At 41.2% G+C, this 21,420-nt stretch overlaps 1 protein-coding gene across 1 annotated transcript in view; it reads right to left on the reverse strand.

Moving 5' to 3' along the window:
- lin52 (lin-52 DREAM MuvB core complex component) overlaps nucleotides 1-21,420 on the reverse strand; it is a 29,861-nt gene that overhangs the window by 6,468 nt on the left and 1,973 nt on the right. The window contains exons 2-8 of the mRNA XM_057858758.1: nucleotides 21,131-21,140; nucleotides 21,050-21,083; nucleotides 20,945-20,966; nucleotides 20,402-20,476; nucleotides 20,281-20,318; nucleotides 20,141-20,207; nucleotides 16,007-16,090 (exon numbers count right to left, since the gene is read on the reverse strand). Coding sequence (XP_057714741.1) covers nucleotides 16,007-16,090; nucleotides 20,141-20,207; nucleotides 20,281-20,318; nucleotides 20,402-20,476; nucleotides 20,945-20,966; nucleotides 21,050-21,083; nucleotides 21,131-21,140 — 330 coding nt within the window. The remainder of the gene's footprint in view (nucleotides 1-16,006; nucleotides 16,091-20,140; nucleotides 20,208-20,280; nucleotides 20,319-20,401; nucleotides 20,477-20,944; nucleotides 20,967-21,049; nucleotides 21,084-21,130; nucleotides 21,141-21,420) is intronic.

Below are 21,420 nucleotides of genomic sequence, written 5' to 3' on the forward strand. Positions count from 1 at the left end.
AATAAGTTAGTTAAAAATGTATAAGTTAGTTTTATAAGTTAGTTCAAATGTAAATATTGTTGAGGTTTCAAGGTTTCATCTAAAACAAAAAGTGAGGAGTGAGACCTCCTTTCGCAGTTAGCGATCTTTGACGCGATCCTTTTTTTTTCTCCCCCCTTCATTCAAGCTTGTTTCTCACTCAGCGGCTGTGAGACATAAAACGTCGACCAAGCGGCTCTCCCAGCTTAGCCTAGGCTAACATTCGTCTTTGTAAGTTTTAGTTAGTTTGTATATTGAATTTGAAAGGAAAATGTATGTTTTGTTTTTGGCGACCTTTTTCATGGTGCTACTGCTATCCTGTTGAACCTACTCACATGTGGAAAAATACAATTGTATAACGTTTTAAATGTATTCATTTGTATATTTCACCACGATTTGAGAGCTCAATAAATTGAAGAAAAGTACGCCTTTTGTTTCGAGGGTTGGTTTTTGGGTTTGCTGGCTGTTTAGCAGAATAGCGTTACTGACACTCACGGCAACAAACGGGAAGGGTGAGCGCTGCCGCACCAAGCCACTTCGGCTGCATTTTGGCACATGAAAAATAGCGAATACCATACTAAGGTATGACGGAAAATTTTAGTGGTTTTGAAACCACGACGTTTTCACACCACGGTAAACCGTGAAACCGGTAACCGGCACATGTCTATAATGGACTGTGCCAGGGATTTCTGTAAGTCTTTAGCAGTCACACTATGGTTCTTTTTTTACCTCTCTGAGTATTCTGCGCTGAAATCTTGGCGCCATCTTTGTTGGACGGCCACTCCTTTGGAGAGAAGCAACAGTGCCAAACTCCCTCCATTTGTAGACAACTTCTCTGAATGTCGATTGATGAACATCCAGACTTTTATAGATTGTTTTGTATCCTTTCCCAGCTTTATACAAATCAACAATCCTTGATTGCAGCTCTTCAGACAGCTCTTTCCACCGAGCCATGAGCACATCAGACAATGCTTCTCATCAAGACAATTCTTCCCAGGTGTTTGTTTTATAGTGGACAGGGCAGCTTTAAACTGCTCATCAGTGACTGGGCACACACCTGACTTAAAATGTTTGGTAATATTTGGTTTCAATTGCTCTTTAAGTCTCTTTAAGGCTGAGGGTTCACTTATTTTTAGTTAGTGGTTTTAGTTAAAGCACTGTTTTTACATCTGTGTGGTTTTGACAAAGATCAGATCACATTTGATGGTGATTTGATGCAGAAATCTGAGAAATTCCAAAAGGTTCAGATACTTTTTCATACCACTGTAAGTATTGAACAGTCTTCGTCATAGCAAACAAGTTGTATAATGTCATGTTCCTATCATAGTAATAGTCTCAAATGAGTTGTGATGGTTTGTGTAACTGCAAAGGAGAAGCAATCTATGTGCTAATAACCACTTGCGAAGTGTGAATATCAGTGTTTATTTTGTTTTATGAATGCAAATGGTCTCATAAATTGGATTCCAATAGCAAAAATAGCAGAACAAAACAGTTGAATTTAGATTGCTGACTGTTTTTAAGGGGGTAAACAAAGGCTTAAAAAACAAATGATGCAAAAAAAGATGAAAGGCCCACGCTTGACGAGCAAACTCCAATCACAATCCTTCATCGTGAAGATGCACACACACGCACACACACGCTTTGTCATACAACAGGCGAGATCAATACTGATTAGGGGAACTTAGAGATTTGTTTAGTTGATTAGAAAGGTCAATTACTAATTTTGCACTAAGTTAATCAGCATCTTGTTACTACTGCCATCCATACAAAATGACACCTTATGGATTGCCAGGGCTTGTTCCTTGCCCTGCTGATTTGGCGCCATCTCATTATCATTTAACTGGTATGTGCTTCCATCAGGGGAACTGTCGACTGTATGCAATTACTGACACTGCACCATATATTGCTTTCAAGTCATTTGTTATCATTTCCTGCGAGATATGAAGGGCAACCTCTAACTTCGAACACAAATTATTTTGGGACTCCTAAAATAATTGTGACCACAACATTTTTTTTTTTCAGTTTAAATGTCACATACACAGAACTGTTATCATCTCATGAGGTTCTATTGACGGCGATACATGTCGATTCTATTTTGACTTGGGGGGCATTCGCTGCCAATTCTTCCAGTCACAATGGATCAGACGTCTACCACTGTAGATGGCAGTGAATGAGTTAACTGTATGATGGGTTAGGAGTAACAGTAATGAGAGGCATTTGTGGTTATCATTAAAAGTGCACAGATTGGTTGAAGCCGATTTAATACATTTTGGGGGCTCGGTAAGCAGTCAATTACTAAATATATATAATCGATCTTGTCTGCTGATTGTGCCTAGCCACATTACCCTGCTATGCACCCGGTCGTGAACATTGGTGGTCATTAATATGAGCATATTTCAGCATATTTTGGGTATTTTAATGTTTATGATAGTGACGTCTGGCACTCTTTGTTATGTTAAGGAGTGAAAATTGTATTGGCGTCCCATATAATCACTGTGTTGTAATTGTTTTGTGGCCACTAGATATCCACATTTCTTTTTCTTTCTTTTGTGAGTGAATTCAGTCAGATGATACCTGTTTAGTGAAAGCTCACATTTGGCTCGCATTCATCCTGTTACACCATTAAAAGGCATTCAGATGCGAAAAAAAGTCTGGACGATATGGAGAACGGCACGAGCATAAGCCTATAACAACGCACTCCCGGCGGGCACGCGAAAAGGACCGACGGAGGTGTGCGACATGCTGCCGGTCGTCGGCCGGGTGGCATTCTCGGTGGACAAGGAGCATTGTCAGCCACAAAATGCAAGTCACCTCCGTATTAAAACGTGTGCGATTATCCCAGTATTTCACATAATACAAAACACGATGTTTACTAACTTCCTCTTACATCCAATGGTCTCACAGTTGTAGGACTTGTTTTGCCAATCTCGGGGTGGGGGTTTTTGAAACCCAAAAAGGCTCACACGCCTCTCCCTGGTGCAGCAACAAAACCCTGCAGCACATTTGGCTGGCGTGATGTAAAAAATAAATTAATCTGCAAAATCAGCTGAATCTGCAGCCCATCTGCATGCTATAAATCAATGCTGTATAGACCCCACTCACAGGACGTCACAACCACGCCTCCGCGCCATATTGTCCGTCAGCTCGTCGTGTTTACGCATTACCGCTACGTAAATTCCTCCTATTATGGCGTGTTTTTCTGCTCGTTAACATTAATAATCAAGATGGTGAAGGCGTATGTGGCGGTTGGTTGCAGTAACAGAGAAGATAGACGGAGAGACTTGAAGTTCTACCGTATTCCGAGAGACCTGGAAAGGAGAGCGAGATGGACTGCTGCAATTCGACGAGAAAACTGGGCACCAACCGATCACCACAGATTATGTAGTAGTCATTTTATATCTGGTAAGATGCATTTAATATATATTTAGAGGGTTTTGGGCTGACAACCACAATTAAGATCATTGCGAGGCTAATCGCCGACAACATACAGTTTCAAATTCAAGATGCTTATTTCTTCCACCATCATTATTTTTTGAATAATATTTAGCTGGTAACAAGTGAAATAAGCTGGCCTCGTCTACAGATCACAGTTAAACAAGGGTGTCCAAACTTTTTGCAAAGGGGGCCAGATTTGGTGTGGCAAAAATGTGGGGGGCTACCTTGGCTGATTTACGTAGAACAATATATTTAAACAAATTTTACCAAGCCCTTCTGTGTGTCACATTTGCTTTATTATTATTATTGTTTTTTTTTTTAATTCATAATTTCAACAATTTCGCCTTTGTGGCGTTCTCTTTCGACACTCGGGCTCTTGCGAAATACTGCTGCTATGAAATTAAACTAGCTTCAAGTTGCTTTCATTTCTCGCTGCGTATCTTCCCTGTAATGTTGTCGTACATGTCAGCGTGTCTTGTTTGGTAATATCGCGTCACATCGAACTCTTTGAAAACAGCGACTGTCTCTTTGCAAATGAGGCAGACACAGTTGTTGCGTATTTTATTGAAGAACTAGTCCAATATCCACCTATCCTTGAAGTGTCGGCAATCGCAGTCAAATTTTTTTTTTTTTTTTTTTTTTGATTGTCGCCATTTTAGAAAATTGAAAGTAAAGTGTCACACGGGGTAATGTTGCTTAGAGTGCTCCTCTTAAAGTTTTTCAAGGTTTCGTGAGAATAGGCTGAGTTTCTGTGGACAAGATAGTTGTAGATATCAGGGTAGCAGATGTCAGGCAACGACGGCAAAGACAGCGGGTCGAAAAATATCGATTTAGGCATCAAATATAGATCTGGCGAATGAATCGACCGAAGCTTTTCCACATAATGCCTTTTATGCAACACATCCAATGAGTTTACAGCGTCTGAAACACCGGGGCTTCCATGAATTGCACTATAAATTGCACGATAAATTGAGACCATTGAGAATCCGGACACACAATGACGGACAATATGGCGGCCCAATACAGCGACACGTCATTGTGTGACGTTGGTGAGTGGGGTCTATAGTGAGATGCTGACTCGGGTGATGTCACATTCTCATTCCTCCTCAAAACAGGTAGTTATACATTTTCATGGCGCGGGATTCAAAAAATTGAATATATCAATCGATCACTTCCACACACATCCAAGCGGTCCATTTCATTCAGGAGCATATAATACCGCGTGAACTATGAAGTAAACATGCTTTTTGCTGTCATAGGCACTTTAAAGTTTGGTAAAGAAAATTAGAAATGATTTGTGTGGAAAGAAGTTTTTAACTTTAACGACTGCATGAGCAATTTACAGGTAAAGTTCAATGTTTTACTATAAAACAACACTGATAGGAATTTCAAAGGGGCATGCTGCTAATGGAAAAAAATCGTGAGTCAAAAATCCAGATTAATAATTGATTTTTTTTTTAGATGTTCAATTATTTTAAGTCACTTATATTGTGACGTATGACATTCAGTCATTCAATTTTAAAGTTTCCACTCACTTGTAAAGAGTCGCAAAAGTAGGAGCTGACTACATAGTGTGCTGCATAGTACGTTTGTTGTAATCATCTATAGAAGTCAATCTTACTCTTTGAATGTATGTATTGACGTTAGGAAGATTAAACTATATGTGCAAAAAAATGAATGTATCCTGCTGCTATGTAAAATGGTGGATTTTACTAAATTAAAAAATGCCTGAATGGAGCTACACGGAGAAGTTCTATGTTAGGACGGAAATGTTTTCCAAGCGCTCTGCACCATGAAATCATTTTCATTTGGAGTGAATCACAAGTGGTTGGAATGTAAATGAAAAGGCAACAGTGCAGTGGAACATCTTACTTCCGCGCATTTATGGTGATTGATCTGGGTGTCATTGTCGCAGCCCCCCCCATTCTTTCTCCACCGCAATTCCCCAGTGTATGAAATGAGAGTAATCATCACTCCGCCACCCCGCACCCACCTTGCCCCACACTGGACAGCACACCGCAGGACCCCTGTTAGCCCCTCGAGACAGATGACCACCTGGGTTAACAGGAGTCCTGGACCTGGGCCCGATCTGCCCCGATTCACTTTCATTAAGAGCTAAGAGGACTTATCTGACCCTCGCTGCCCGTCTCCGAGTGCTGCTCAGCTATTATGGCCTGTAAGCTTTATTTAATGGGTTTAACATCCACTTTCGTCGCCCTCCTCCCTGGGGCAGGCGACACACGGGAGATGAAACACACAAGCATGGGAACACTCGCACACATTGAGGCCCTCCCCGCCCGCCGCCTACACCTGACGCTCATGTTTGTGTTCAAAATTCAATTACCCACTTATTGATACTTCACAGGGATATTTAAGATGCAGACACGAGCTGTGATTTCCCAAGGGAGCCACTGGTTCCTCTTTATGTCCCGTTCGAGGCGGGGAGGTGGGGAGACTACTCCTCCTCGGCGCATTTTTCGTCTCATACACACACCAAAACAAACACACCTGCACCACCTCTTACTATGCCTGTTCAAGAGGTGTCCTTATTAATAGGCAATCAGTCAAGAATCATTCATTAAAAAGCCTAAAAGGTTTTACACCCGCGCTATGATTAGCTGGGAAGGAAAATTCAATGAATTCCTAATGCCTTTATGGAAATGAGGTGTCATTTCCGATCAGCTCAGGCAGGCGGCAGGCAGGCGGAGACGAGAAGCCGTGCGCGCACGTCAGTGTGTGTGTGTGTGTGTTCATAACGCTCTGCCTCTTCTCCTTTTCACACAGCGCCAACACTGAAGCTGTCTGGGATATGAAAAGGCTGCCGCAGACACTCGGGTCATTTGGTTGGAAAATGCTGGCCAAACTATTTTTTCCAACAATGGACCACTAGAATTGAAATCATACAGCAGTCCTAGTGATTTTAAAGGCTAACAAAAAATTGCAGCCAAGAGAAAATGAGGAAAGTCAGGTTCTGTCGAAAAGCACACAGCCATTGAGAGCATTGAGCCCATGAAGGAATTGGCTAGAGGTGAAAAGATGAGCCCGGCGTATTAGGTGCGGTAAAGAGGAGCGGCGAAAGGGCGAAGAAGGGTATCCTCATTCAGCGGCTGTCGGCGCAGGCACTTCATAACCGCCCGTCCTTTGGTCAGCCCGCCCTGATGGATTGATGGCGGCACATTAGCACCAGTTGGGCCGAGTGAATGCAATCACATTCAACGGTAGCGTGCTTCTAATAGGCCGGAGATTGATCCTGGGGGTGCGGAGGAGGAGGTGCCGAAAGCGGGGCCATTAGGAACTGTCAGGATAGGGTGACCTTCAGGCTCACCTTCACATAAGCAGAAGCAACAGGGGTCGGCACAGGGTGGCATCGAGACGGGGAGAAGTGGCCCGTTTGCCTGCTTTGATTCTACTTGAATCTATTAACAATTCAAAGTTGGTCTGGTATCTACTTTCTAAACATGAATTCAAAGACAGTTGGGTGATAAAGGTCAGGCAAAGGTTGTTACGAGGCTTACTACTAGGTGTTGGGATGTGAGACATGCAGAACGCCATAAACGAAAAACTCAGAATGGGCACTAGACATGTGCCGATTACCGATTTCAAGGTATACCGTGGTAAGAAAATGTCAAGGTTACAAAACCGCAAAAAAATGTCTGTCATACTATCCTTAAGGTATTAGATATTTTCATGTCCCAAAAATGCATGGAGAAATCCCTCATTTGCAGATGTAAGGCTCAACCCGCCTCCACCGGTTGTTGCACAGTGTCAGTGAGTCAGCTGTGCTACATGATGGCTAGCGGAGGTGAAACTCCTGAACTTTTTTCCCCATCGAAGAAAACGAAATCGCTAGTATGAAAATAGTTCAGCTACAGAAAAGTTACAGACGGCCGCAGCTTAGAGTAGGAGGGCCAACCAACATATAAAACATTTTTGCGGAGGGTGGCTGCCGAGGAGGCAATACCTCCAACATGATTTCGCATTTATACAAAATTAAAGGTCAGTAAACGCTATCATGAATGTTTCCCACCAGCTACGAGTGTTACCTCCAGCGTGATTAGTGTGTCTAGCGGTGGTAAAACAAGTATTTTTTTCTCTCTGACAACTGTCTGTGTTGAGAAAGAGATTGTGTGTATATTGTAAACAAGATATGAGTCATACACAAGTGCTTTGTGTGGAAAATAATTCAATTATTTTTGTTCTGATGGTAATAATGTTGAGCTGTGGCTGTGGGTTTAGGCTTGCCTACAGGATATCATTTATATTAATTTAATATATATTTTTCAACTTTACATTATACTTATGTTCCAATTTGCTAATATGTTTTGAAAAATAAAAATTCTGTTCAATGGAAAAGTTTTTTCCCCCAGGTATTTCAAAGTAACACATTTTACAGCTGTAATTGCAATACCGTGATACCATGGAGCCGTGATATCATACTGGCACATGCCTAATTGGCACTACTGTTACTGCAGATTAAAAAAATCAGGATGTAATACATTTTTTTGTGAAATCAGGAAAAAAAATGACTCGGACTATTATTTTAGGAAGCTGTCAATATATACAGGGATCCCTTGCTACTTCAAACATCGCACCCTCAGTCCATCACGGCTCTTTTTCAATTAAAAAAATAAAAAAATACAGTATTTTATAGAGATGTCCAGATCCGATCGCGTACAGCTTCTGACCCTCCCTCCTGCTGCTTTTCTTGTTCAGTAGGTAGCTGCAGCTTGTTAAATCCAACGATGAGTGACAAGGGTGCTGCTTTGAGCTTGCTAGAGAAGCTTGGGATCACTACCTTTCAAAGGCGCCGAGTCGTTTAGCTTGTTAAACACTAGCGGTGGTGTGTTGTGTGCTGTTCTAAGCAGCGTGAGTGGACTTGAGAGGCCTCACTCAATGAAGCATTTAATAAAGAATTATACATTGGAGAATAAAGGGAAAAACATGCCTTCTATGTATCTCTTTTCAATACTAAATCTGAATAAATACATTGAACACAACAGAAAAAAAAGTTGTTGTTTTTTTAATGTAAATAAAGCTAATTTTATTAATTTGCATTTAATGCAATCTATTTTTTTCTAAGTACCGTGTTTTTCGCAATAAAAAGCGCATCTTATATAAATCAATATTGGCTAATCACGGCATGACATTCCCTTCAGCGTAGCGCCATCTAGTGGATGCATAACACAAACCCAACCACTACTACTACTGCCTCTTAATAATGCAGTGCACCCTTTATATGAACAGTTTTAAAATAGGCCATTCATTGAAGGTGCACCTTATAGTGTGGAAAATACGGTATTTATTTGTAACACTTACCATAATAAAATACATATTACTGCGCAGATAATATAATGCATTTTTTTTTTTTCTTGAGTATAGATACTATTATTTTGAAGAGCGATTTTGAGGGGGCACATACTCTCTATACTACTGGTATGTACTCTACTTGTATATAAATGGCACTTTGTGTGTGTCTGTGTGTGTTCGTTTTCTATGGACGAAATTTTACACAGTTGTACTTTGTTTCTGGGAGTGTTCTTAGATGGGTTTGATCTCTTTACCTCTCCATTTAGTGCAAAAAAATTTATTCGAAACTCCCAAAATTAGCATAGAAAATCCCTAATTTTGGATGTGACAGCGCGGGTCTCTTGGGACTGCAATGTCGCAGTTGGCTTTCCAACTTTACGGTTTCATGTACAAATTTAAATATGCTCAACGAGACATTTTTAAAAAAATAAAACTTTCTGAAATACTACGAAAGGATTCATTTCGGCTGGATATTCATACTGTAGCTACTATTATTCATTGTGTGTTACGCCCGCAGTGGTTTGTGGGTAGTTGTGGCAACCATGATTGAGAGTGGTGGTTGACATTTTTATGTTCTGGTGTTTTCTGTTCAATAAAGGCGCTGTCTCTTGGGGTCGTGCGTTGTATGATGTATGTATATTTTGATCATGGGCATTTGTGATTAAAACAATAGCCAAAATTAAAGATGTCCCGATTGCATATTTTTGCACCTGAGTACAAGTCGCCTGATTTTGAGAATCTGCCGATATCGAGTCTCAATCCGATACCGAAAACAAAAAAGTTAAACAAAAGTTTTAAACATGTTACCGTCCCACCGTGCGGCCTTCATAATATGAATTATTTCTTATTATTATTAAACAAGAATAACATAGAAAAATGCTTGTCGTTATCAAATACTTCAATGAGCGAATCCACTCAAATCTGCTCACACTGCTGAGAACAGCCTCTCACCTACACAATGAGTTGCCACAGCAAACTACTGCCAGGGTGTAACAAGCTAACACATCTGCGCCTTTGATCGTCGCGCTACCAAACTTCTCTGGCAAGATTAAAGCTACAAACCTGTCAATCATCATTAACTTTAAGCAGCTAACCCCAGGCCACTGCTGAGCAAGAAAAGCAGCAGGAGGAAGAGGCTGTACGAGCATGTAGCAGAAAACCAAATACATTTTAAAATAAAAACCCAATCCTTTTCACATGATTCCGATCCTCTGAAAAATGGCGCGAACGGCCCGATTTCAGGTCACATGATCGGATCGGGACATCCCTAGCCAAAATAATTATTGCAGAAGATCTGGAAGTGATGCTCAACTTTGCATAGGAAATTTCTGCATCTATTCCTGTCGAAAAACTCTGCCAAATACGTCTTTAGACTCACTGAAAATGTGCTTACAAGTCAATTTAGCAGGTGTTTGAAAGCAGTTAACTTGTGAGTCTATCCATATTCTTTACAGATGTTACAGACAGCCTCTGAAAGACGGAGTGCAAATTGACACAAATGAAAAGTAATGCCAATTAATGATCCGAGCTGAGCCTAGAAACTTTTAATTAAAAGCCTGTTTACCAATGCAAGTGTTAGAAGGTTGGAAGAAGCAGTAGACTTAAGGACAGGAGCAGGATAGACTACCATCGTCACCACCTTGGTAAAATCATAAGAGGAGGCCCTTCTGGGTGTCCCAAAGGAACACTCAGCTTTCAATTACCTCCAATAACAGCACTTATCAGAGCATGGGCTTTCCCCAGAGACGCGGGGCCTGCTGCCCACACTCAGTGGCCCGCGACACAGCATTCATCACGGGGAGGAGTAACAGCTGGGCCCGGGGAAGAGGCACGCGTCAAGCCCCAATGGGAATAGACAGGGCCGGCGTTACGCGGCTATTGTTGCATGCACCGGTGGAAGTTGGCGAGGGAGGGGGCGTCCATTGCATGGATGCTGATGAATTAACATAGGAGTAGGATGAGTGTACGGGAAAGAACATCAACAGGCGCTCAGTGGCGGGATCATAAACTCAAGGGAATGGTTTTTATGCGTTTTATTAAAGGCTGGCTCAGGTTGCCTTTCATACTGCAGGCGTCTGGGTGAGTTTTCACAACTTGATTGTGCCCTGCCCATTAACCGTCCTCCTTTTTTTAATGGGCCACATGCCCGTGGGGGAGGGGCAGTAAATCCTGTCCCCTCGCCCTCGCTCTGCCACGCTTTCGACAGAGTCTCGTTTACGGGTCCTGAGTAAGGACCGCAAACGTGATGAAAAAGTAGCTGAGATTTACAAGCACTCCCCTGACAGCCAGGAAAAGGAGAAAATTAAACCAGAGAGCCTTAAACAGGCCCCCCCATTACAGGCCACCTCCGACAGCAATAATAACCATCATTGTGTCCCGTCAAGCACGGCTACATGACAGGATTGCAAATCTTGCCGTTCTCAACGTGTGACAGCGAACATCTTTATACCAACTTGATTACAAGATACTGCAGGTTGGTAGTAGTAAACAAAAGCTTCACAATGAACATGAAGGTTCGTTTTCACCGTTCTTCAGCCATGAAGAGCCAATGTCTCACTATCATCACGTGTGACGATATGGCATATGAAGTAGTACGATTCTTCACAATGCGCACCTATCCTAGCATGCTGTTCAATCGTAGTTATCGAACATAGGGGAACAGACTCCACCATCAGTTGACAAGAAAGCTCCCACAGACTTTGCTAGGGGTGTGCCATTTTAGTCACCCCACGATTCGATTCGATTACGATTCAGGGTGCAACAATTCGATTATTGAACGATTATCAGGGTACTGACGATGACCGCGGTTATCGCGATTATCAATGCATTGTACACTACTAATACAGTAGCCAAACAAATTTATGTCCATTATTTATTTAAAATATCCTAATGATTCAACAGGAACGATGGAAACATGCCCATACAACAAAAAGCTGCCCTTAAGCTGCTTATTTATTTATTAATTTATTTATTTCCCCAAGAAAGTGCAAAAACATGAATCATTTTAAAGGGAGTACTTATTTCTCTCAACAATACAATAAAATTTACACAGGTGGAATGAATTCCACATTTTCTGGAAACAACGTGTCTTTAGAAATAAGACTTCTTTTAACCAATGTACTTTGTTTTTACAGATTTCTGTACTATTTCGCATGTTTGCAGTGTTACCGCTGTACTTAATCATGGTTTTACACGTTCTGCGTATGAAATACACGTTAGCGAATTAGCTAATTAGTTTAGCGCTCGGCGCTAACAATGGCGTACCGTACACAGGCTATTTTTAGACCGTGACATCGCATCGTAAAGCGGAAGTAAAGCCGAAGAGGGACATTATAGACCCGCGCTGGCATTGACACAAGGTAATTAATACTACTTTTCTCCGGTAATCTTTCAAAAACGAACATGCCGATCACGCATTGCTTTTTTGGAACTTGTAGAAACGACTCTAGACATTACGACACATGAAGGATGTTTTCTTCATACGTTTCCGGAAACCAAAAACTCGGGAGGAAAAAATGTGAAGACCGAATCAACTTGCGCGGACTTTAACACCAGCTCGGCGAATCCATTCACGTTTAATATGCCGTAAACATTATGTTGGGTTGGCATGGTTTTTCAGAGGACAAAGAGGTAAGCCATTTTTATATTTTTAACTTATTTTTTTAGCGTAACGTTGTGCCGTACTGCTTCTGTCTGACAATGAACGACCTCAAAAGAATTACAATGGTATCTGACTGCCACTGTTACCGTTTCTGTTATATATAAATATATTAAAAAAACAACTTTAGTAAGGGGAAAGTGTAAATTATAGGATTAAGATGTGTTATCAATGAAAAAATTAAAAGTGTTCGTTGGCTGTCACCGAGTAGCATTTGCCATCGCTACACAAAGGCAAAGCTAACTAAATTACCCCCAAGAACGGTAAGAGACGTAGGACAACCAGAGGATATATAAGAAAGACAGGGCTGAAGGTAAAGGAAAGCTTGTTGAAACAGGAGAATGTCATTGTCAGTCGCGTCGATAAAAAAGCTAAAGCTATGCTTAGGTCGGCTCGTTTTTTTCATCTTTTTCAGCCTTCGGCACTAAAGCCATCTCTTTAACTGAACATTTTTATGTTCTTCCACATCTTTGCCAGTCAATTTGGCACCAGGCATATCATTTTCGGAGAGAATTGGTAGCTTTAGCTCTGTAAACATCTCCTTCGTACACGATTTCCATTCATTTCCTATTAGGGACAAACGGTGGCTTGTCCCTACTTTTCAACAGTAGCTAATGTCATGACTATTAATGAGCGGAAGTGACATGCTGCTTGCAGTACGCCATTAACAAAAACAACAGCAATAAAGGCTAACCAGTACAAGAGGGTTCGTGTACTCACCTCTTATAGAAGCACACGGGCGGCAGACGTGTCTTGAATTTCGTTCTGCTACGAGCGGCTGCCTTAAAGTTGTGAGGGAAAATCATCGTTTTTGAACCTTTATAAATCGTAATCGAATCGTCACGTGTCGAATTGCGATGCATATAATAATCGATTTTTTGGAACTCCGCTAGACATTGCGCAACGCCTTCCTGTAGGGGGCCGACCCAGGCAGAACGTTGAGTATGCTTTCACTGTGATAAACTCAAACACACGCTGCCTTCTAACTAATTTAGGTGGAAATAGGACGAAGGTTTTACTTCATAGAAGAAGGCAGGAATGTTTCAAGAGTGATTTGGTCGGGAATTCAAGGTGATTATCAAAAAAAAAAAAAGGATAAAATTTGTGTAACTCTGGCTTGAAATATTTACGTAAAATGAATAATAACTGCCCAGTTTTTGCTTTTAACCAAGAATCTAGACAGTTTTACGTTCATATCTATAGAAATTCCGCGATCCAAGTATTTATTTACAAGAATTTTCAAATTAAAAAGCTATTTGCTTCGTGATGGCCGCCATGTTGGATTACACAACACCATAACTTTTGCTTGATATATATTTCGTAAAGTGAACGAAAGCTGCCTGTTTAATGCTTTTAACCAAGAATCTAGACTGTTTTAAGTTCACATCTATATAAATTCAGTAATTTAAGCATTTATTTACAAGAATTTTCAACTTAAAAAGCACTTTGTTTCGTGACAGCTGCCATATTAGATTACAAAATACCGTAACTTTTGCTTGAAATATTTACGTAAAAGGAACGAAAACTGCCCGTTTTTTTGCTTTTAACCAAGAATGTAGACTTTTTTTTTTAACCTTCATACAGTGCTTAACTTGTAAATCATAAGGTGCCGGAACGCAAAGTACATATGACAGCGCAAGGCTGACAAGACGGGCACAGATCCCTGAACATACGCAAATGCCCACTTGCCATGCTGTGGGACTTTTTGTTATATTCTTTCTTTACAAGAATTTTCAACTTAAAAAACACTTTGTTTCGTGACAGATGCCACAGTGCGCGTTATATTCGGGAAATTACGGTACGTAAAATGAACAATAGCTGCTTGTTTTTTGCTTTTAAACAAGAATATAGACTGTTTTACGTTCATATCTATAGAAATTCTGCAATTGAAACATTTATTTCCAAGAATTTTCAACTTAAAAAGCTCTTTGTTTTGTGACTGCCACCATGTTGGATTTTGTATCTCTACACAATAGCGGAATTCGACCTGAATAAATTGTGACTGTATATAGAAAAATGCTAATTTTGCTTTTGTTGAGTAAAACTAAGATGATTCAGCATGCTTTCCTCAAGTATTAAGTTTCTGATGTGAAAATTGAATGATTTATTAGCTGTTGAAAACTAAATTTTAAAAAAATCAAGTTGCTATTTTGGGCAAAAACTTATATAATATGTTAAATATTGATATTAATCCTGAAAATATAGGTGATCATCTCTGCCTTTGGTGATTTTTGTGCATCTAGCGTAAAATTTGAGAATTTTATAGCCATTGTAAGTTTTGTTATACTTGTATAAAAAAATAATCGGGATTTTATTAGAGAATGACTTTGAATTTTTTATGTCGCTACTCATCGAGACTCTTATTCTGTATGCCTAAGTGAGGTGCCTATTTTGGTTTTAGGTCGCCTGCGGCTTTGGTTTTGAAGATATTTTGAATTATATGTTTTTGAAAGTAGGCCCCTAAGGATCGGCCCCGAGTTAATTTGCCAGTTCGGTTCCTGCCACCCTCCTCAAAGTTAATTAGTGCCGGTGAAAGCGATACAGACCCCTTCAGGCCAAAGCAGAGGTGTCATTCAACTAGTTGTCAGTCGACATATCGCAAATGTCATGAAAATATTTTTATAAAAGTTGAAAAGTTCCCTAGTGTTGCTTTAATGTTCGTTTTTAGTCCCTCCCTGTTATTTCATAATTGCCGGTCTATGAAAAAATGCCAACTTCACACCGGTCCATGGTGTTAAAAAGCCAATGACGAGGCAACAATATTAACATTTGTTAAACAAATGTATATATTATTGTTTTTATCTAGTTTGGCGTATTATTGTATTTTTTAGCTTATTCTTATTTATGTATATATATTTCCATATATACTAAAAATAATTTAAAAATATATACTGGTATACACACTTTGGTTTTGCACCACCCCCAATAAGACTATAATAATATACTTTTTAAAAAGTCATAGTATTTAATTGAGTACCATATAAAGGGTCATTTGTGGATAATTTTCCAAAGATTTCTCTTGGCTTCACTTCCTTATTTTAATTACCAGAATAAGGCTTGAGGGACATGTACATTTCTTATAGCCACTGTACGCATAAACTTGCTTAAATCGAATTGATGTTGCTGGCTTGTGCGTTATTTCGCTGAGAACAGTCATTTTCTCGTCTGGAAAATTTGAGCACTTAGCTATGGCTCTCTAATCCACACTCCAGTGGGATTATGACAATGGAGGTAGTAAAAGGGGAAAGGATTATAAACTAGATTTTGCATGCATCACATACATCCGGCACTTGTTCTAGCCATGCCTGTGTTACTGACATTTCCAACTGTAACAAGATTGACCCAAATCTCTTATTTTGACGGTTAACTTGTCAGGGTGAGCCGATTGAAAATACTCATTTCTACCTTGGAAAAGGCAGCAAAGTACAGTAGATGGCGATTTAAAGGCATTAGGCGCCATCTAGCGGCCGAATAAAAACTACTTTTAAAAAAGCAAATCATAAGATTCATCACGTTTGCTTGCATACCTGGTTCATGGTCATCATTATTAATAGTTTACAAAGAGATTGAGTTGGTAACGGTACTTACATTCTTCTAAACCCAGTTGGTATCCAAGGTTCTGGAGGCCTTTGACCTTCTCCATGAGATTAGCTGTTGTCAAACTACCCAACTCTGCAGGGAAGAAAAAAAAAATTAAAACATTGTACCCTTGCAAACTGCAAGAATTTTCTATGCACACTTAATATTCACATGGCCAAGTCTGACAAAGACCATGAAAATAATCATAATATTTGTGCATATCAAATTATGAACCCTAGAAGAGTACCGTAATTTTTGCATTATAAACCGTACTTTTTTCCCCCTCATTTTGAATCCTGCGGTTTATAGTCCAGCACAGCTTATTTTTTGATTTACTTGGGTTAATAGGTAACATTTCATTTGACAGTGGCGTCATAAGACCGTCATAATTATGACATGACACTATCATGGGCTTTACTGAATGCTTATGACAGATGTCTTTAGATGTCATCCAGCAAATTATGTCACTAACTCCATTTATGTCCAGCTCGGACCTTTTACATCCATTCAAAAGTGAGATAATTTGCCAGATAACATTAAATAACATGTGTTATAAGCATTCATTAATGCTCATGACAGTGTCATGGCATAATTACACTACTGTTCAAAAGTTTCAAAAAAGTATCATATGGGATTTTTCACTATGTACACTACAGTCCAAAAGTTTGGGGGCGCTTTGACCTCAAACTTTTGAACTGTAGTGTATGATTGTCTTATGACAGTCTTATGGCACCACTGTCAAAAAAGTGTTACCAAATACCATAACTAGCAATTAATGAAACAACTGGAACAGTAACTGAAGAAATAATTAGCACACGACATGATTTTGATTGTTATGTACATCTGTGGAGCCTCAATGCATGCTAGGAGGCATGTTGGATGACAACAGTGTTGACAGCAGGTGGCAGCAGAGGTTGACTGTCTCCACTAAAGGAGCAGCAATGGCCAAATGAAGCTTCTTGAAGGAATGAAGCTTTGAAGCCAATTGGTTCAAAGCTTCATGTTGGTTCATTTGGTCTTCTGACAGTCGTATGATGCCGCTGTCTAATGAAGTGTTACCGGTTAATATTTTTTGGTGTAACTATCCCATAATACAGTGAGGACAACTGCGGCTTATAGTCCAGTGCGGCTTATCTATGAACAAATGCTATTTTTGTGTCAAATGTGGTGGGTGGAGTCTTATAGTCATGTGCGCCTTATAGTCCGAAAATCACGGTATTAAAATATATATTATTAGCCTTGCTCACATTAATATGTAATTATGGTAATCCTTCACCACTATTTTCAAATAAAATCCTTCTGTCCCATAAAAAAATACACACATTTTAGTACTGAAGTTTTACCATCACCACTGAGAGCATTTTCTTTATTTTGTCACACAAAAATGGTTAAATTCAATTCAATTTTGGTATACACAGGTCAAACATGAATGGGCCATCCACAGAGAAGACAAACTTTGGAGCGCCATTATATTTTATACAAATATTGGGAAATTTTTAAGGTGCAAGAATTCCATTTTGGATATATTTATTGTTATAAAATACATAAAAAAATAAATGGTTTAAATTTGACCAGCGGTAAGGGATGGCGTCAGGCTGAAGAAGGAGGCCTATTGGGCCTTTTTGGCCTGTGGGACTCCGGAGGCAGCTGACAGGTACCGGCTGGCCAAGCGGACTGCGGCTTTGGCGGTCGCCGAGGCAAAAACTCGGACATGGGAGGAGTTCGGTGAGGCCATGGAAAACGACTTCCGGACGGCTTTGAGAAAATTCTGGTCCACCATCCGGCGTCTGAGGAGAGGAAAGCAGTGCACTATTAACACTGTATATAGTGAAGATGGTGTACTGCTGACCTCGACTCGGGACGTCGTGAGTCGGTGGAGAGAATACTTCGAAGCCCTCCTCAATTCCACCGACACGCCTTCCTTTGAGGAAGCAGAGTCTGGGGACTCTGAGGTGGGCTCTTCGATCTCTGGGGTTGAAGTCACTGAGGCGGTTGGTAAGCTCCTCAGTGGCAAGGCCCCAGGGGTGGATGAGATCCGCCCGGAGTTCCTAAAGGCTCTGGATGTTGTAGGGCTGTCATGGCTGACACGCCTCTACAACATCGCGTGGACATCGGGGACAGTGCCTCTGGATTGGCAGACCGGGGTGGTGGTCCCCCTTTTTAAAAAGGGGGACCGGAGGGTGTGTTCCAATTATAGAGGAATCACACTCCTCAGCCTCCCCGGTAAAGTCTATTCAGGGGTGCTGGAGAGGAGGGTCCGTCCGTCGGGAAGTCGAATCTCGGATTCAGGAGGAGCAGTGTGGTTTTCGTCCCGGCCGTGGAACGGTGGACCAGCTCTACACCCTCGGCAGGGTCCTCGAGGGTGCATGGGAGTTCGCCCAACCAGTCTACATGTGTTTTGTGGATTTGGAGAAGGCGTTCGACCGTGTGCCTGGGGGAATCCTGTGGAGGGTGCTCCGGGAGTACGGGGTACCGAGCCCCTTGGTAAGGGCTGTTTGGTCCCTGTACGACCGGTGTCAGAGTCTGGTCCGCATTGCCGGCAGTAAGTCGAATTCGTTCCCAATGAGGACTGGACGCCGCCAAGGCTGCCCTTTGTCACCGATTCTGTTCATAATTTTTATGGACAGAATTTCTAGGCGCAGCCGAAGCGTTGAGTTTCCGGTTTGGTGACCTCAGCATTGCATCTCTGCTTTTTGCAGATGATGTGGTGCTGTTGGCTTCATCAAGCCATGACCTCCAACTCTCACTGGGAAGGTTCGCAGCCGAGTGTGAAGCGGTTGGGATGAAGATCAGCACCTCCAAATCCGAGACCATGGTCCTCAGCCGGAAAAGGGTGGCATGCCCTCTCCGGGTCGGAGATGAGATCCTCCCCCAAGTGGAGGAGTTCAAGTAACTTGGGGTCTTGTTCACGAGTGAGAGTGGGAGGGAGCGGGAGATTGACAGGCGGATCGGTGCAGCGTCTGCAGTGATGCGGAGTCTGCACCGGTCCGTTGTGGTGAAGAAGGAGCTGAGCCAAAAGGCGAAGTTCTCGATTTACCAGTCGATCTACGTTCCTACCCTCACCTATGGTCACGAGCTGTGGGTCGTGACCGAAAGAACAAGATCCTGGATACAAGCGGCCGAAATGAGTTTCCTCCGCAGGGCGTCCGGGCTCTCCCTTAGAGATAGGGTGAGAAGCTCGGTCATCCGGGAGGGGCTTGGTGTCGAGCCGCTACTCCTCCGCGTTGAGAGGAGCCAGTTGAGGTGGCTCGGGCATCTGGTTCGGATGCCTCCTGGAAGCCTCCCTGGAGAGGTGTTCCGGGCATGTCCCACCGGCAGGAGGCCCCGGGGTCGACCCAGGACACGCTGGAGACACTATGTCACTCGGCTGGCCTGGGAACGCCTTGGAATCCCGCCGGAGGAGCTGGCTGAAGTGGCTGGGGAGAGGGAAGTCTGGGTTTCCCTGCTAAAGCTGCTGCCCCCGCGACCCGACCCCGGACTAAGCGGAAGATAATGGATGGATGGTTTAAATTTGACCAAAATTACATTAAGCATAGACTTCATAATGATATCATTATGAAGTCTATGCAATAAGACTTAAAAGTAAATTAGGGAAAATTATCTTTCAAGTGTAGACATTTTTCAGGTACTTTTTAGCACTTTTTAACCTTTTTTTCCCGATCGTCCTCCACATTTTTCTCCAATTCTTACGCGTCTTCACAGGATCCCTCGAACTTCCGTTTCCTGACTATTTTTCTTCACTTCCTTTCTCGGCCCGAGATGAGTTCTTACAAAATGCGCTACTTCCCTCCAGTGGCCAGTTTTATTGCTTTAAAATGAGTTTTGAGCGTTGTGCATTGCAGTTTAGGTGCAACAGAACCTAGAGATGCCTCTTGTCAAAAAAAAAAATAAAAAAACGTAAAAGACGTATAAATACGTTTTTGGGACACTGAAACAATTAAAAATAGAACAAATTTATTTTTTGGGGGGAGCAAATGAGTTAATGGTGGACCACAGTTTTTATTTTTATTAATACTGTAATTTCTGAGTCGAGTTGCGAGTCATCAAATTTGCGACTTGAGTCCGAGTCACTGTGACTCAAGTCCAATTGTCTGCTTTTCAGTACCCTACTTTAACACTGTTTCTTTCCTTTAGCTGTATTACCTTTTAACATCTCAATGTCTTCGCTCTCAAGCTCAGCCATCCACTTCGGTGGGGAATTTGTGATGGGCTGCAACACAGGGAAACAACAATTTGACCAGAAGACCCTTTCAAAATATCTAAGGTGCAAGATAGAAACTTACATTTTTACAAGAGGCAGCAAATTCAGCAACTCCAGGCACTGTGAAAAATAGGATTAGTATTGAAAATAAGCAAGTTGACCAAAGACAGTGCAAAACAACAGAAGAGAAAATTAGGCCTTACGCTGCTCAGGCCATAGGTCAGGTGACGCTCTGTCCAGCTTCTCAAAACTGAGCAAAGAGGTTTCAAAATCTTCACCTATTGAGGAAAATGGTTATCTGAGTGGATTTTATTTTTATAATTAGAACAAACAGACAAAACTTTGTAGTTCATCCCCACTGCAAACAAAACAGTCCATTTTTACCTATATAGTTGCAAGAAAGTATAAGACCTGTTATTTTTCACTAAAGAATGTTAACCTGTGCCATAAATTTCTGTGAGTTTTGGGCCGACCCTCGGGATTATTCTTGATCATGAATGATTATTCTTTACTGTATACATCATGTTATGTCCAATAATAACTCAAAAACACACAATCGCCTGTGATGTATTGTAGGGGTGTGACAAAATATCAAAATGTATCGTGATTGTCAGGGAAGTTCAAGTTTGAACCCCAAGACAAGTAGCAATCAATAGCTCAAATATGAGAGAAAATAATCAGACCCAGCCAAGGATTGCCTGATTCGAAAACTATATTAAAAAAAACTTGATATATATCAAGGATACAATGGCATGATCCAGCCAGGAGCTGTGAACACGCAGGAGTACAGAGAGACAAAGTTAACCAAGTTCTTTTATACTATTGAAAGGGCGTCACCCAAGGATGCTTACTGTGAAAGAGAAGTGAAACTTATTACAGCCCAACCTGGGGATTTTCCACAGAAAAATATAATGAGTTATGGTCTTGGGAACTTGGCCGTAACTGGTGCGAGAGGGAATAAAATCAGATAAGGCAGTCCACAGAAACGCTTTGTATTATGTTCAAAGAAATAGGTAGAGCACACGAACATGAACAGATACAGTCAGAGCACAAATGAATATACTATAAGGCAGTTATGTGTTTTATAAGCATGAATAAAATATTCTTTTACAGTGATTACTGATGGGCCGATATATCGGGCTGATATTTGGAAATTTGACGTATAATGTTATCGGCCTTTTTTTAAAAATTTTTTTAAATCTGAACAGCCGATATGATAAAG

The sequence above is a fragment of the Corythoichthys intestinalis genome, chromosome 15 (assembly GCF_030265065.1).
Source record: "Corythoichthys intestinalis isolate RoL2023-P3 chromosome 15, ASM3026506v1, whole genome shotgun sequence".
Taxonomy (NCBI): domain Eukaryota; kingdom Metazoa; phylum Chordata; class Actinopteri; order Syngnathiformes; family Syngnathidae; genus Corythoichthys; species Corythoichthys intestinalis.